Source organism: Psittacula echo (assembly GCF_963264785.1).
Source record: "Psittacula echo genome assembly, chromosome: Z".
Lineage (NCBI taxonomy): Eukaryota > Metazoa > Chordata > Aves > Psittaciformes > Psittacidae > Psittacula > Psittacula echo.
The window spans coordinates 44,924,805-44,942,925 of record NC_137742.1 but is presented as its reverse complement, the minus strand read 5'-3'; the positions used below and the strand labels follow the sequence as shown (position 1 = coordinate 44,942,925).

General features: G+C 39.8%; 1 protein-coding gene across 5 annotated transcripts in view; it reads left to right on the top strand.

Annotated features, from left to right (window-relative positions):
- The first annotated feature begins 864 nt into the window (after window positions 1-864).
- TUT7 (terminal uridylyl transferase 7) overlaps window positions 865-18,121 on the top strand; it is a 38,687-nt gene continuing 21,430 nt past the window's right edge. For all 5 annotated transcript variants that reach the window (XM_080638708.1, XM_080638705.1, XM_080638707.1 and 2 more), the window contains exons 1-9: window positions 865-981; window positions 2,991-3,517; window positions 9,633-9,805; window positions 10,913-11,029; window positions 11,963-12,140; window positions 12,840-12,928; window positions 14,521-14,572; window positions 16,338-16,407; window positions 17,271-17,397. In XM_080638708.1, coding sequence (XP_080494834.1) covers window positions 3,022-3,517; window positions 9,633-9,805; window positions 10,913-11,029; window positions 11,963-12,140; window positions 12,840-12,928; window positions 14,521-14,572; window positions 16,338-16,407; window positions 17,271-17,397 — 1,302 coding nt within the window. In that variant the 5' untranslated portion in view covers window positions 865-981; window positions 2,991-3,021. The remainder of the gene's footprint in view (window positions 982-2,990; window positions 3,518-9,632; window positions 9,806-10,912; window positions 11,030-11,962; window positions 12,141-12,839; window positions 12,929-14,520; window positions 14,573-16,337; window positions 16,408-17,270; window positions 17,398-18,121) is intronic.

Sequence of the window (18,121 nt, the reverse complement as noted above, 5' to 3'; positions counted from 1 at the left end):
AAACTAGCCAAAGAGGTATTCCATACCACAGCACGTCATGCCCAGGATGTAGAACTGAGAGTTCTGGGAAGGGCGGGATCGCTGCTGGGTGGGGATGAGTTATCGGTCAGCAGGTGGTGAGGTGTTGTATTCTCTCCCCTTGTTATTTCCCTTATCATTATTATTATTGGTGGTAGCAGTAGTGATTTGTGTTATACCTTAGTTATTAAACTGTTCTTATCTCAACCCGTGGGAGTTGCATTCTTTCAATTCTCCTCCCGGTCCCTCCAGGAGCAGGGGGAAGAAAAGAGCAGGGGGCGGGGGGGGGGGGGGAGGGAAGTAGACTGAGTGGTTCTGATTTACAGCCTGGGCTTAAACCACGACAAGAGGGCATGCATAAAGAGGAAGAAATGGCTAAGCAAGTGCAAGCAACCTTTACAAAACAGGCAGGTCACCTAATTCGGTAAGAAGGGTCATTTAGTGATAAGGGAACTAGGAGCATTGCTTTTACAGCTACGTGTCCACTTCCCCACCTGTCCCGGGTTTTCCCACTTCCTGTAATTTGCGTTTCTAGTTCCCGTGAGTAATTAGCTCTGAACATTAGCTACAGGATATACAGGATATACACAGGATATATAGGGTGTGTATATGTGTGTATATATATATATATACACACCGTTTGGTATCCAGCGGGGTGGCAGTGCCTGCAGCTTTCCAACTGACGAGCAAACTCTTCTACCTGTAAAAACAAGGCGGCTATCCACCACTCTAGCCCGCCTGGCGACCCACAAGGCACCGCGGCTCGGCCACTGCTCGAAAGGAACCCCCATGCCGAGCCCTCGAGCCCGCCTTTAGCGTCACGACACGCCCCCGTGGGGGGCGGGGCGGGGTCGGGCCGCACTGCCGGAAGACCAGGGCGGCTGGGCCGCGCGGGGGAAGTGGTGGTGTTTCCGCCGGTGCACAATGGCAGAGCGGTGGTAGCGGCGGGGCCGTCGGCGGCCGGTGAGTGTCCCTCCCTGGGTGGGTGGCGGCCGGGCGACGCCTTCCCCGGCCGCGGCCCTTTCCTGCCCTCCTCTCCTGAGCCTGGCCCGTGGTCCCGCACCCCGCAGGCTGCCCGGTTGAGGCGGCTGTGCAGGGCAGGGCTGGCCCGGAGAGGAGGCTGCTGCACCACAGGCGCCGCAGCTGTCCTGCTCCAGTCGCCCCCCCGCCTCCTCTAGGCCTTTTCCTGAGCCTGGAGTTGTACGGGGTGAAGAGGGCAAGAGAGGCTGGGGGCCTTCCTCAGCCGGGGGGAGGACGGGAGGGATGCGGCAGGGAGCCGCGGCGTGCGAGCAGGGGAGCCCCGGCCCACGGAACGTGTTTCCTGCTTTGTGGTGACTGAGGCCGGTGTCGTGCACCACCGTCAGGAACCCGTTGACAACTTCGCTGGTGGTGCCTGCTGCGTCTGGCCCCGCGTGAAGCCTTGCGGTCACATAGCGGCGTGGCTGTGAGTCGTTGGGGCAGTCCACCGCAGTGTAGCCCCCGCCCAGCTCCTGGCCAACTCCTCTCTTCGTGGCTGGGAGCCAGAGGCGAGCGTGAATTTGGGACTCTTTGCTCCCTTCCGGGGCCAGCAGTGTGTCGTCATCCCGGCTGGTGGCTGGATGTGGGCGTTGCTTCTGGGATTGACTCTAAAACAGGCTGGTTTCAGTGAAATTCACGTGTGACAGCAGTTTCTCTCCTAAAATAGGAAGCAAATTCACTTTGTGTAGCTGAAACTTTTCTTTCAGATCCTAGCTGGAATAGCTACATCTCTGCAGTCGTACATAACATACTGTGAATTCAGGTCATTAGGATAAGAATCCTATTCATTTTGTCACTCACTTGAGAGAAAAAAAAAACAACCTCTACTGCTTAAGGGAGGATAGACACTGAAAGCCTCAAGCTTACAGAAAGCAGACACAGAGATGCCTAAGGGTGCCTTTGGGGTCTGCGAAACACAGAAAATGTTTAAGAAAATCAGGTACCCTACTCCCATATTAAGGGCAACAGCACATTTCCTGCTGTTTCAGCACTTCTTGTAAGTGCCCTGCAGCCTTTTCTATGTCCATAATCATATACATCTCTTTTGAAAGAGCAAACCTTTTTTGTTTGGTTGCATGTTGCTATATTTAATTAATACAATACTCAGTGTTGATGTGACCACTCCTGCTTATGTGTCTGCCCATGTCTTTTCCAAGTAACTCCCCCTTTCACAATCCACAAAGGGTTTACGCAAACATGGAGTTGTAGCTGCCTGGAAATTTTTTACAAAAAAGAACATGGATGTGACCAACTGTTGAGAGAGGAGGAGGAGCAAATCAGTAGCCCAGATGTTTTGGAGAATACTAAAATATGAAATAGGAATGCTTAATACTGAGTGATGTGAGACTTCAGAATGGTGGTCTGCGTAAAATGTGCAGAGTACACTAGGAGTGTAACATTGTTTCTTATTCATTGTGTCACATCTGCCTGACAGACATGTAGAAATTGAGTAGCAACCTATCTCCTCTGATAACAATTTTTGTTCATAACAAGGCGAACAGTGTCTAGTGTGGGGAGAGGGGATACTCAGATGATGGAGAATGGTTTTGGGGCCACCCTTGTTACTGCCTCTTATATTCTTACATATTCAACATGCTACAGAGTTCCTTTGTTCATTCTTTCAAACCTTTCCTGTGCTGAGCTGAGACTGTCACGTGGACTTTTGAAAGTAGTCATCTGTGCTAAAGGCATCTAGACTTTTATGCCCAAAAAAGCCAATAGCTGTCTCTGTATTTAGTAAACCAGCCATGAACATTAGACATTTCAAGAGAAGGAACTTAGCAGAGTTTTGAACTGCCTTTCATTGAAGAAAATTTTGTTTTTCTCAAAGACTTGCTTGGCTTATGGTGTTACAGAGCTAGGGCTTTGATTGTTGGCTTTTCCATAACAAATAGTAACCAGTGTTTGTCACTTGATTGATTTTGAAATACAACTTTTAACTTTTTTATTTCTAGGTGTGAATTACTAAGTTGAACAGCAATAACCATGGGAGATGCTGCAAAACCTCTCTTTGCCAAACAAAATCAGGAACAGGAAATTTTACATCAGCAAGAATTAAAAGGAAGTTCATTACAGAAAGCGTACCATGACTTCATGGACGAATGCGGAAATGGCCATAGGAAGAAAACATATACCAGCCTGCCAAAAAAAAAGAGAGCACCGGGTCACTACGAAGGCATTCCCAGACGAGGGCCACGTAGTGTTTTCAGTAGCCCAAGTTCAATTAAAAATGCAATATACAGTCAAAAGTCGAAGTTCAATGATACCCAAAGAGACCAAATAAAGAAGTGGGTATCTGATGACCACCATGGTACTTATGACAGCTGGAGAGAATACCGATCTCTTGCCCGGATTCCTGTGTATAGCAGGACAAGAAAGGACTCTCTTCATGAGATTGAAGGTGCTAGAACCAGAAATGGAAGACAACTTCAGGAAGACTTCATGACTGAAGATGTGCCAGACATGCAGAAAGGAAGCTCTGGTAATCAATGTTTGGTTTCAGGGGTATTTTGCGCAACTGTCCGGTAAAGTAGTTTGCTGTGTCAGTTACTGAAAAGTAAAATTTCAAGATTCACTGTTAAAGCAAAAAAAATAATTTTTGCTCTGTCAAATGTTGCAAACTATGGACTGTACTATACTGCAGCATTTTAAACAATTGTTTAAATTGTTACAGTGAATGATACAGAAATTATTCTATAAATTGTGTTGCTAGCTTATGAGTGGTAGGAGTAGGTAGATTGCCACATCTGTGCAGTGCCCCTGTTTGCAGTTTTCCAGGTACGATGTGATTGAATCTCTTAAGGTTGATAAGGGATCTTTAAGTTCAGGTGATGCAAGCGTTGTGGTTTAATCCAAGCCCAGAGACTAATTACCACAGAGCTTCTCACTCACCCTTCCTCCCCCAGTGGAATGGGGAGGAGAATCTGAAAAAAGGTAAAACCTGTCAGTTGAGATAAGAACAGTTTTTAATAATTAAAATAAGGTATAATGTAATACTAATGCTACTAATAATAATGAAATGGAAAATTACGAAAAAGAAAGATAAAAACAAACAAAAAGAGAAAAATAAAACAAACAAAAAATGAAACAAAAAATCAACAAACAGTGATGTACAATACAATTGCTCACCACCCACTGATTGATAGCCTGACCTGAGCAACGATCTGCCCTTCTTGGGTGACTCCCCCCAGTTTAAATACTGGACATGACATGCTGTGGTATGGAATACCCCTTTGGCTAGTTTGAGTCCTGTCTTTGCTCCTTCCTGGCATCTTGTGCACCACTTCAGTGACAGAACATGAGAGACTGAAAAGTCCTTGATCAGGGTAAGAGCTACTAAGCAACAACTAAAACATTGATGTGTTACCAGCCTTTTTCTCAGACTAAAGCCAAAATTCAGCACTGTACCAGCTACTAGGAATTAAAATAACTATCCCAGCTGAAACCAGGACAACATGGTGACATTTTAGAGCTACTGATAAGGTCTGTAACAACAGTTAACGAAGATAGAAGACAATGCTGCATAGGTATTGTGACGACTTAATACTAGCAAGAGTAATACAACAATAACACAAAAGTAATTCTCCATGCATATTGAACTTCTCTATGGGCAGTTGATACTAATAATGAGAGTGTAAGCCCTGAGTGCTGAAATACAAGGAAAGGCAGGCTAAGGGAGGATAAAATGATTAATATCAAAATATCTTCATTGAATGCGAGTACTAAAAGGAAGTGTAAGTGGACAGAGGAGTCTTTAAAGAAAAGAATATAATTAAATAATGATTAAAGTGTAGATGAGGTGCTACTAACATGGGACAACTGCCTTTTAACGTGAAGTCTTGTTTTAGTTAAGAAGGGGGCCAAAGACAGTATTGGTCTGCCCCCCCCCAACTGAGGAGGAATGCTACTGATGGTTGATACTGGGAAGTCCAGGAATTAAATGTCCTTTCCCATGGTATAACTGTGAGCAGTGTCTCTTATTGTTAGAACCAAGTTGCACACTTAAACTCCAGATGAGGAGAAAGCAAAGTAGAATGTTTTCATGCATTTGTCCTTGAAATTGCTGGGTTGAATGAACTTTTTCTGTGAAACTTAAGGAACTCGCTGAAGTAGATTTTTGGAACCACTCAGTTATGATTGGAGAACTTACAAGTGAGCTACTGGCATATAGGAAAGGGCAAACATCTCTTAAAATTGGGATTTTAAAGTATGCAACTTTAATCTTAGAAATCCATTCTGGAACAAATAATATAACCTAACATGGCCTTCTGTGATGGGGTTAGGGAACTGATGGACGGAGTAGAGCAGTTGACATCATCTACCTGGACTTGTGCAAAGTGTTCGACACTGTCTCACATGACATCCTTGTCTCTGAATTGGAGAGACATCAATTTGATGGGTGGACCACTCGGTGGATAAAGAACTGGCTGGAGGGTGACATGCAGAGTTATGGTCAATGGTTCAATGTCCAGCTGGAGACCAGTAATGAGTGGTGTCCCTCAGCGATCAGTGTTGGGACCAGTCTTGTTCAACATTTTTGTTAGTGACGTGGACTGTGGGATTGAGTGCGCCCTCAGCACGTTTGCCGATGACACCAAGCTGTGTGGTTCGGTTGACACGCTGAAGGAAGGGATGCCATCCAGAGGGACCTCGACACGCTTGTGAGGTGGGCTGATGCCAACCTTATGAAGTTTAACCATGCCAAGTGCAAGGTCCTACACCTGAGTCGGAGCAATCCCAGGCACAGCTACAGGTTGGGCAAAGAAGAGATTGAGAGCAGCCCTGCAGAGAAGGACTTGGGGGTGTTGGTCGATAAAAAATGAACATGAGCCAGCGTCAGTGTGCGCTCACAGCCCAGAAAGCCAACCGCATCCTGGGCTGCATCAAAAGGAGCGTGACCAGCAGGTCGAAGGAGGTGATCCTGCCCCCCTACTCTGCTCTCATGAGACCTCACTTGACGTATTGTGTGCAGTTCTGGTGTCCTCAACATAAAAAGGCCATGGAACTGTTGGAACAAGTCCAGAGGAGGGCCACGAGGATGATCAGGGGACTGGAGCACCTCCCGTATGGAGACAGGCTGAGAAAGTTGGGGCTGTTGAGCCTGGAGAAGAGAAGGCTGCGTGGAGACCTCATAGCAGCCTTCCAGTATCTGAAGGGGGCCTACAAGGATGCTGGGGATGGGCTCTTCATCAGGGACTGTAGTGACAGGACAAGGGTTAATGGGTTCAAACTTAAACAGGGGAAGTTTAGATTGGATATAAGGAGGAAGTTCTTTACTGTGAGGGTGGTGAGGCACTGGAATGGGTTGCCCAGGGAAGTTGTGACTGCTCCATCCCTGGCAGTGTTCAAGGTCGGGTTGGACAAAGCCTTGGTTGACATGGTTTAGTGTGAGGTGTCCCTGCCCATGGGAGGTAGGTTGGAGCTAGATGATCTTAAGGTTCTTTCCAACCCTAACTGTTCTGTGATTCTACAAACAAAGGGATGTGTAGCAGTAAACATGGATTTTCCAAGAAGAAAGTATGCCAGCTCTTTCTTACTTATTTCTTTAAAATAGTGGTCAGTCCCCTGTGGATGTGGGAGAAGCAGTTGGTAGATACTGCTAGCACTTTAGACACTCTGTGACAGTTCTGTAAGTAGAGGAAAATTCTCCAGATGAAATTAGTGCAAGAGACTTGCAGAGCTGTAATCAGATATATACCAAATGCTTACCAAAAATTTTGTCAAAATGATGGGAAATATGTGTGAGAATTCTGTTCTGTTCAATGTTTATTAAGTTAGTCTGATGATGAATGAAGACAGCATGCTTATTAATTGTGTGTTTTTAAATTTCAGTATGCTGTGGAGCTGGTAGGAACAGAATGTAGAAAAGCAGGAAGGTCAATTAAAATAACTTTGTACAATTGGCAAAATGACCTACATACAGGATGAAATACAAAATACACGTGCAAATGCCATTGCTTAAGTAGGGATGTCAACTGTACAAATAAAGGAGGAAAAGTTATTTTAAAGTAGTTTCTTTTTTTCAGAGAAGAATCTGAAACTGTAGTGAATCAGAAAATGATCATCAGTAGTCAGTGTCATGGCACTGTGAGGTATGTAAACAGACTCACAGCCTGAAGTATTCCTGTTGCTGTAAGCCTCTGGTAAATTCAGTTGCAGTACTCTGTCCAGCTTTGCATCCTCCTTGAATGAGTAAAATGGAAACAGTCCAAAGAAGAGCAAATATAATGCCAGGTCGCATAGAGGATGGAAACTACAGAAACCATAAACAATCACCATTCTCTCTGCAAAAAGGAAGCTTAGGGAGGCATGATAACAGTCTTCAGCTGTCTAGAAAAGGTATTAAAAAGCTGATGAGGTAACCTGTCTTGTGTCTGCAATACATGGAACACAAAGCAAGGGGCCTAAAATTGAGCAGGAAAGGTTCAGATGAGGGAAATAAAGGAATGAGGGGAATAAAGGGAATGTTTCTTAGAATAAAAGGTAGGGGAAGTACTGGAGAGGTTGTCTGGGCAGGTCAGGAGCATGTACCTGAGGGCCTTTAAGAACAGGTTAGGTGAGCATTGCTCAGGGTTGACAAAGTTCATTTCATTCTGCTGAGAAGCACTGGCATGGCATAGCCCGTCTCTTGAGGTCTCTTCAAAAGCTCTAATTCTGTATCAAGTAGCAAACAATTACTAAAAATGTGTCTCTCAGCATTTCCTTTTACTTGAACTCTTCCATGCAGTTGTCTCTTCCCTTTATACCTTTTTACTGTAGCTTATAAGAAAGTTCACCAGATCTGAGGCACTGTTTTTTTCTGCAGAAGCTTTAACTTTAACTTGTCTTTGGTACTTTATTTAGTCATTAACCTGTAATCAGATTGCCACTACCATAACTACCAAATACTAGAAGTGTTTGTTTACTTTGGAAGTTTGTTTTTATTTACTTTGGAATTTGTTTTTAAGTTACTTCATGGTTACTAAAATAATTGATAAGTAGGTAGTTGTGACACACTTTCCTGCAAAGACGTTAATTTAATAAACTTTTTTGTCTTAAGTTCTATCTATGCTGCTCAGTAAAATTGACACCAAACAACCATGGCAGGTCTTTGGAGTTTGAGCAGGAGAGTCAATGTGAAAAATGGAAGGGATGGGTAAAGTTTAGAAACTCAGATTTCTGTTTCTGCTCCTTGAACTTCTTTCGGAGTACTGTTGCTGCAGCCCTCATAGCCTTATTTCTGTTTATTCCAGCATAAACTTGTGCTGCTGCTGAAAGAAATTATATTGCCATTCTTGATCTGGTCCTGTTTACAACGCTAGCACATGCATGCTGCTTACTGAACTGAGTCAAACAACTGGTTGAAAATACACAACCAAATTGTTTCTCTTTTGCCAACTATTAGAGGCAAAAACTGTGGTCCCAGCATAGAAACTTTAAATGTGTTTGCTAGAGCAGTTGTGTTACCTTTTTAATTATTGTAAATTAAAACCTAATGCTATGGTAGGGGTTTTGTAGTCTAAGAAGTTACATGAACTTTCTCAGAAGCAGGGAACTTTAGGAATTCCATGCATCTGGACATCCTGTATAGCTGTTCAAGTGAGTGGTAAGATGTGATCTAAAGTAATGTGTGAAGATGTGGCCTCTGTATATTCATACCTGGGATTATTTTTTACAGGTATTCTTTGGACCAATAGCAATTCCTGCTTCAAAATAATGACAAAGTTTGCTTAAAAGTAGACGTTGTATTTACATTATTAATTTTTATTAAATTAATAATTAATATTAAATTAATAATAAATTATTAATTTGTGCCAGAACTTTGCTGTAAACGTAACAAGCTTTCTAAGCATGTTTATTCTGCCAGTTTTATAGCTGTATGAAGCTATGTGTGCAGATACTTAGCAAGTTCTTTATTTACTGATTTCTGTAGCCAGTAGAGGTTGGGTTTGGGTTTTTATGGTTTGTTTTGGTTTTTTGTTTTGTTTTTCACTTGCCTATTTAATAAGGTAAAGGCAATACTGATTCATATGCTGGTTTAATTGAAAGGCAAGTGACATTGACAGGCTTTATTGCTGGTGATAATAAATTGTTCTGTGTCACCTAAGCCATGGAAATGCTGTTAGCTCATACAAATCATTCAGATTGGCCTACACTCACTGATTCTCTGATACTCATAGTGTTATATGGATCAGTTCACTGTCTAGTTTGTTCATCTACCTCAGCCTGATCAGGCATCCTCAAATCTTTGGATATTTTCTATTTTTTCAATATAGTGACATACAGGTGTGTCTCGCCTATGCAGTGAAATTTATTGCATCTAATTGTATGTTTTTAGCCAATTTTTACAAAGCTATTTAAATAAGGTCAATGACTTCAATGGGACAAATCAGTGTTTTATAGTAGTTTGGAGCAAAGTTAATACATGTTATGACACAATATATTTTTGCTATTATCACACTTGCAAATGGCAGATTTTGCAACCATGCAGGGTATATGATTTGTATCTTAACTTTGACTTGCACAGAAGTAGAATGGTAAATTAAAGAAAAAAAGAAAAAATGCTGTGTGGTACTCTGAAGTTATTTGACATATTTGCTCTCATAACTCTTTATAAGAAACGAAGAAGCTTAGGAAACCAAGATTGAGAAGAAATAGAAAAGCTGAGTACGATCAAGACGAAGCGGATGGTCCAGTCATAGATGAATCTGTGCTGTCAGAAAAAGAACTTCTAGGATTGCAGCAAGCTGAAGAACGATTGAAGCGAGACTGCATTTATAGACTGAAGAAGGTGCCATTGTCTTTACTTGTGTAGACCTCTCCTTTTTTTGTCTGTAAGAACAACATAAAGGGTACACTTTGAGCAATTTCTCTGGTTGTAGCTAGAAAGTCTAGTTATAGAATTGATGTAACATACAAAACAGGTGCTGTTAATGAATTCTTAAGAAAAGGTAGATTATGCTTTGGGTATTTTTTTTAAGCAATTTAAGCACAAAAAATGGCTGCTCCTTTAGTTCATGAATTAACATTATATCACTAGATGCTGGGGTAGTGGACCAGAAAAGTTTTGTTGTGTGTTTGTTCAGTGTCGTAGTTTAAGCCCAGCTGGTAACTCAGAACCACGCAGCTGCTCATTCACTCTCCCGCCCCCCCCTTCTCCCTCCCTGCTCCCAGAGCGATGGAGAAGAGAACGGAAGCAATGTAGCTCCCACGGGTTGAGATAAGAGCAGTCCAGTAACTAAGGTATAACATAAAACCACTGCTGCTACCACCAATAATAATAATGATAAGGGAAATAACAAGGGGAGAGAATACAATTGCTTGCCACCTGCTGACCAATATCCAGCCCAGCCCGAGCAGTGATCTGGGCCTTCTGGGTGACTCCCCCCAGTTTATATACTGGGCATGACATGCTATGGTTGGCTAGTTTGGGTCAGGCGTCCTGTCTCTGCTTCCTCCCAGCTTCTTGTGCCTCTCCTCCCTGGCAGAGCATGAGACTAGAAGTCCTTGATGGAAGTAAGCATTACTTAACAGCAACTCAAAACATCGGTGTTGTCAGTGTTGTTCTCAGGCTAAAGTCAAAACCACAGTACTAGCTAGCTACTAGGAAGGAGAAAAATAACTGCTACAGCTGAACCCAGGACATTCAGTTTTTCTATTTCATAAGCATTGGGTATTTTCCGCTGTGAAAGACGTGTTGATCTTGATTGACAAAGGTCTACCATTCTTTGGATGTTATATTTGATACATGACCTTTTTGACTGTAAAAATGGAATTAGGAAAGCTAAAGTGAGTATTTATGGACTTCAGAGTTAGTCATTCAACTTAGCAAGGGTATTGAATGAAATGAAAGTAATGTCTTTCTATATTTTAGGTTTTTTTACTGTCTTTATTTTAGCAATCTCGAAGCTACCCATCAGCAAAATATATCTGCAGTTTGTGTGATGTTTTGATTGAGTCGGTGGCTTTTGCTCATAAGCATATTAGAGAAAAAAGACACAAGAAAAGCCTAAAGGTGAGTTAAAGACACGAAAAAGTTCAAAATGCACTTTTATGAAACTGTCCTCACCCTGCTAATTACACTGAGACTGCACTGCTTCTAAAATCATTCCGCACTGATTTTTTTCTTTTGCTGTGTTTGAATCTTCTTTAAAATTATTACTTAATGGTAAAAAGAGTAAACTGAGTAAACTTGGGACCTGGACTTTGCCTTCACCCTAAGCTTTGGAATTTACATTGTAGTTTTTCATACCTGTTCAAATAAGTCCTCATTTTAAAGTATGATGCAGCAATATTTTGGTAGTAGTGATTGAAGTATAATAAAAACATGATACCAACTGAGTGTTCTGTTTTGCTGTTCTATAATTCTTCTCGTAGACTAGTTGTATATATTCTTCTTGGTGTATATTATTGGTGTATATTTCATTGGTATATTTCAACAAGAAAGAGTTTTTATCAAGTCCAGAGCAATAAGGAGTAGCAATAAGTAAATACAATTGGTATGACAGAATTAGAAATTATAACCTATATGTCATAGTGAAGATCTCAATTCAAAAATTGAATTTTTTATTTTTTTTTTTTTTAGTTAAACATCTGTTCCTTCTACTTTCTCAGCTTTAAGTGGATAAAAATATTTGTAGTCTTCAGGTTTTCAATTTCTTCCTCTTTACTTCTTACCCTTTCCCACTTCATAGATGGTGAAAGAATTGGTGACTTTTCTTAATGTTCCAAATATGTGTATATGTAACTCTGCACATTACTGAAGCCTTCTGGAATATCTAGTTCTTTATACCTGTCACAGTTTCTCTCTTGATGTTCTTGCTTCCAATTACCTCCACTATCTGGAAAACATGCAGTGGTGTTACTTGTAAGGAGTTGCAGGCATTCATTCTAGCATACTAAGCATCTCAAGAAAATCATTAAAACACCGGTCTTACTATCTTTAAAGGAAAAACAAGAAGAACAGCTGCTGACTGCTCTGCCTCCTCCAACATCTTCCCAGATAAAAGCTATTGGTGTTGCCATTGAAAATGTAGTGCAGGAGTTTGGCTTAAGTAACAGAGATCTAGAAGAAAGGCTCAACATTAAAACAGTGATGGAAAACTTACTGCATCAAAAATTGCCAGGTATTATTTGCAATTTGTTTAAGTGCTAGATATGCCAGCTTTAAATATAGTATTAAAAAAGGGGGGAGGAGATGACCGAAAAAGAATTAAATTACCATGGTTCTCATGACCCAAACAGACCTGTAGTAGAAAGTGAAGATGAACAGGACATGGGAGACATTTGACCTTCCTGGTAACTCTTTGCTAGCAACAGTATGGAAGGCAGGATTTACTAACACAGCTCTGTGCTGTTGGAAGACTTAATTTCCTGTAGTTATCAAAACCAAAATCTACTTAAACTTTATAATTGCTTAATGATAATGGTAAAAAGAGTAAACTGAGTAAACTTAGGACCTGGACTTTGCCTTCACCCTCAGCCTTGGAATTTAATTTGTAGTTTTTCATGCCTATTCATATAAGTCCTCATTTTAAAGTAGGACATATCAATATTTTGTTAGTAGTGATTGAAGTACAATAAAAACATGGTACCAACTGACCGTTCTGTTTTGCTGTTCTATAATTCTTCTTGTAGACTAGTTGTGTGTATTCTTCTTGGTGTATATTTCACTGGTATATTTCAACAAGAAAGAGTTTTCATCAAGTCCAAAGCAATAAGGAGTAGCAATAAATAAGGCTTAAAATCTACTGACAGTGCTGTACAATAGTTACAGACTTAGAATTAGGTATAGTGTAAATGCAGTATAATTCTTCTTGTTTCAGAGTGCTCATTAAGATTGTATGGCTCCTCCTATAGCAGATTTGGTTTCAGAACTTCAGACATAAACATAGATATTCAGTTTCCTGCCAATGTAAGTAAGACCATTTTATTAAGCATGCCTAAGTGGTTTTAAATGTTTGCACCTTTATGAGTTTATAGCTTAAATATAATTTGTGGCATGGTTATAGCACTTTTAATGAAAATGCATGGGGGTACAAGAGAGCTATCACATTAAAACATTCCTTGCTTCGTACGCTAGTAGTGGTCAGGCAGCTTAATACAGCTTTGTGTTATATCAAATCTTCCTTCTCAAAAATTGAAACGTCTTCTCATGGTTTAAGCCCAGCCAGTAACTCAGAACCACACAGCCGCTCACTCACTCCCCCCACTTCTTCCTCCCCCTGCTTGTGGAGGGATGGGGAGGAGAATCGAAAGAATGTAACTCCCATGGGCTGAGATAAGAACAGTTCAGTAACTCAGGTATAACACAAAACACTACTGCTGCCACCAATAATAATAATTATAAGCGAAATAACAAGTGAAGAGAATACAACTGCTCACCACCTGCCAACTGATACCCAGCCCAAACTGAGCAGCAATCTTGCCCTTCTGGGTAACTGCCCCCAGTTTATATACTGGGCATGACGTGCTGTGGTATGGAATACCCCTTTGGCTAGTTTGGGTCAGGTGTCCTGTCTCTGCTTCCTTCCAGCTTCCCCTCCTTTCTGGCAGAACATTAGACTCAAAAAGTCCTTGGTCAGAGTAAACATTACTTAACAACTAAAAACATTGGTGTTATCAGCTTTGTTCCCAGGCTGAAAGTCAAAACCACAGCACTGCACCAGCTACTAAGAAGGAAAAAAAATTACTACTACTGCTAAACCCATACACCTATGCAGTCCTGTGAGATGGATCATTATTTACCTTCTCTTATAGCTGGAATAAATGAAAGGCGCTTCCATGGTCTTGTTTCTGTACTGATACATGAGCACCAGAGTTTTTGATTTCTGGGATATTTTCGAGACATGAAACCATCTTATGTCATTTATATGTGAAGTAATTTAAAGTCTTGATTTGTCATGCTAGTTGTTTTGTATACAACTTTGTGCCTGAACACTGAAAAGAAATTAGAGACTGTGAACAGCTTTTGTTTCCATACTTAAACTTATTCCTGATATAATTAATTTGGCAGTTTTATAGTTAAAATTTAGTATTTCCTCTAGGAAAAAAGGATGGAAATGTTGTAGGAAAAAGTTGATAAAGTGCGTATAATTCAAAAAGGCTTATTCAAAATGATTCAAAAGGCTGATGATTCCAATCTTTGACATGTCGTAGATCCGCTGTGTCAGAAGGCAATCATATTTAAGCACACTGGAGTAGTATTTCTGTTGGTGGCCTTTTTCCACAACTAGGTCTTTGACAGAGGTAAAGCTTTACTTGCCATTACTTCAGGATTTTTTTAGTTTCTACAAAATAAGCAAAACTGTGTTTCTTCCACAAAATTTAGCAATAGCCAAAGACTAAGAAGGTTTTTCTCAGGTGCTGTTTTATAGTTCTCTTCTTGCTGCTCGTTGTGGAAGAAAAACAGAAGTGGCCTAGAGCTGATGTTTTAATGTTTTTTTGAGTTGTGGAAAATCACTTTTTTGACAGCTATGAAAACAGCTTTATTATTTTTATTGGCAGATGACACAACCAGATGTTCTCTTACTTGTGCAAGAAAGTCTTCTGAACAGTGGTAAGAAAAAATTGCTGCTTTTTCATTTCTGTTAAAGTATAACTGCTTAATATTGTTGAATTCTGCCTTGAATAGATAAACCATGTGCTATTCTGGGTGTTTTTTAGAAAGATGTGAGACAGAAAAATACTGCAGGAAATAATATATTGTCAGAACTTACTTCAGTATTCACTTTTAGGAGTATTGAAGTCGCATTATTTGTGTTCGTATGAGAAACTCCTAGTGGGAGGTTTTCTTCTACATTATGAGTGAAGATGTCATCAAACTTATAGTAGACAGTGTTGCCTTTCATTTCCTAGACTGCTCAATTAGCCATACATAGAAGAGAAAGTAGCCTAAACTCTTCTAACAGTGACAGAAATTTGGTAGTGTCCTTTCAGGTTGTGGTCTTTTTTCCTATAATGTGCACGTGCTTGTTAGTGCAGTGAGACTGTGTATAAATGACTGCATACAGATACATATGTTTTTCAGGTAACGAGTATAACTCTCTGCACTAATACAGGCAAGTGAAATTTAAGATCTTAAAAAAAAAAAAAGCATTTACTCAAACAGTTCAAGCATATGCAGGTAAAAAAAAAAAAGGTGGGAAAGAAATTGCCTTTTTAAATGCAAATTGGGAAAAGTAACTACTACTTTCTTCCCTTGCTTCATGCCCACAATTGGGAAATCAGACCACATGGTTCCAAACACGTATATTAAACATGAATATATTTACTTAGCTAGGTTATTCTCATTGCCATCACCGCCCCCATTGTATCTGCATCTTCTTCTCTGGTCAGATAACCATTATGGTCTCTGAGAATCGAACCAGACTGGAGGAATGAAGATCCAGATCCCATAGAAAGTTAGGATCCCTAATGTGTTTGGAAAACAAGCAATACTTGGATTAACATCTTGTGCAAAGTCTTTTTCTGTGAGTGAGAAAATATAGCGATAGAGCATTAGGCATTTGAGGTACCCCAGTGGCAAAAGCAAGATGTTTTTCAAATAAGCCAGATGTCCAATTGGCTAGATAACATCAAGAAAACCTTGTCATTCCAGAATTTTTCAGCTGGGTATCTAAAATTGTTTCATAGTTTCTTCTCTCCCTGGCCCAGTGGAATAGTGTTGCATCAAAAAATAAGCCCAGTTTTGACCAATAAACTCCACTTGGAGAAGGGGCTACAGTGGCATCTGAACTTTTTTAGTGTTAAGATAAAAATGTAGCTGAATTGTATTTGGAAACCATGTAAAGAATAAGAAAAAAAGAAATAAAAAAAAGCATTGCAAGAAGAAATCACATCATGTCAGTAAACCTGTTCTATATGTACATAGAACATTTCTAGATTACCAGGGAAAATAAATTTGGATATTTTCTTTCTGTCTAGTACTGACATAATGCTCTCATCTTTCACACTAACATTGTTTTACAGATGTCGTTGGCCTGGGTATGCCTGTATCATTGAAGCCAGCATTTAACCAGAATATACCTACTTAACTATACCTACTGTTTATATGAATTATGAAAAGTTGCTTTTTTTTCTTGAGTATTTTCTTAACAGTGCTTATCATACAGTCTAGACCATACTTTTCATATATAAAAACTTGCTTTAAAAGCGTGGCAGGATTAATTTATTCAATGCACTGAGTTATTTGTCTCAAAATCAGTCATTTTATTAAAAAAGTTGAGGTTCTAGCTGTACTCCTCTAGCTGCATCCAGTTCAACACATTTTTTTGTCAACATCATGTTTAACATTGGTTCTTCTGTTTCTTTCTTCCACCTAGAATCTTTTACGGAAGTTGATGCAGATTTCCATGCTAGAGTACCAGTGGTGGTGTGCAGAGAAAAGCAAAGGTCTCAGTTGTCACTTTGTGTGTTCTAATATTATATAGCAATGTAAAATATATGTACCAACATCTGAAAAATGACGTTTCTGTACTAAATTATTACAGTTCCATGGATCTTGAAACACAAACTAACACTCATGGGCAAGTCATTCCTAGCCTAGAATAAGAGGGTAAGGGTTGTTCTGTCCTCAGCTGTATTTCCCAACCCTTTCCACCATTATGGCTTCCAGCATGTACCCTTACCCTTCCATTTGGGATAACTGCTCAAACAGAAACTTTCCTTCCGTGTAGGTGATGCGGATACCATGTTAAATTATGGGTTACTGCAAGGGCAAGATCAGCTTGCTTGGCCTCACTAGTATTTTGAGAACAAGTGAAAAATTTTTATTTTGCCCATTTAATGGATATCACTTAAGAATTATGAAATATTCTATCAACAGCTATTGATACAGAAGTCTTGCCAGTTATTTGCTGCTACCTCAGTTTTTCAGTGTTTGAAAATATTTGTTTTGCTGTAGAATCAGCATAGAAACTGTTTTCTGATGGGTGTGGAATGGGAAAATGTTTTTGATTCATGAATGAAATTAGTACTGTAATTTTTTTAGTTCAGTGACTTAGTCATTAGAAACAAATACTTAAATTTGAATTGTATTTGAAAACATTTTTACAGAAAATTACAATGCTATATTATCAACCTAACAATAAAACAATCTGATTTTTCCATGCTGCTTTCAATTTAGAAAAGGTGTCTTTGAGAGGCTGTTTAGTCTTACCTTACAGCCTCCTGCTGAACTGTTCTGTGAGATGTTATCTGACCTGTGTCTGTTCTTACGAAACATCCAGGATCTTTTGTTTCTTTTTGGGTTTTAGTGGCCTTATTTGTAAAGTGAGTGCAGGGAATGAGAATGCTTGTCTGACAACAAACCATTTGGCTGCACTTGGGAAACTGGAACCTACTGTAGTAACTTTAGTGATTGTCTTCAGGTACTGGGCAAAGGTAAGAGTAATTTGTATTCTCCCATCTGTAAATAAATATTGAATGAACATTGATATTATGCTCATAAGACTGTCGATGTGGTTTAGAAAACAGTTGTTGAAACTGTCTTTCAAAAAAGAGTTTGAAAAGGGATTCTAAATTTTTTATAAATTTGAAGTTTTATGTAAATGTCATCTGTGTATTGTATTATTCCACTGAATTTCAAAGTGGAATTTAAAGCTTCAGCCAGTAGCATGCAGAATGTAAGTATCCTGCCCTGGTACCAAACAATTCATGGGAATGTATATGGAATGGAATTTATATGAAATGGAATTACAAGTTTCCCATATACTTAATCCGTCATGGGAAAAAATGATAGGAAAAAGCTGCTTTTTCCATAGGTAGGTGAAAACTTGAATGTGAATTAAAATAAATTGTTTCAAAACTTTGTGTGCTTGCAACTAACATGATTTAAGAAAAAGAACAGTATTTAAGAAATGCTTTTGGCTTGTACTGTATCTATATAAAATGAATCATCATTTTTTGCATATGTGCTGTATGCTGTCTGTTTTGCCAGTCTGCATCCTGTGGCTCTTAAAATTAAAATACTGTGGCAATAACAAGACACCAGTAAATACTCCGGCCTTGAGAACAAAGTCCATCCCAGTAGAGCTTAAAGATGTCTGAGTTTCTGTTAGTATTTAATGTGACAGACTTCTGAACAGTAATGAAAAGAGTATTTTTT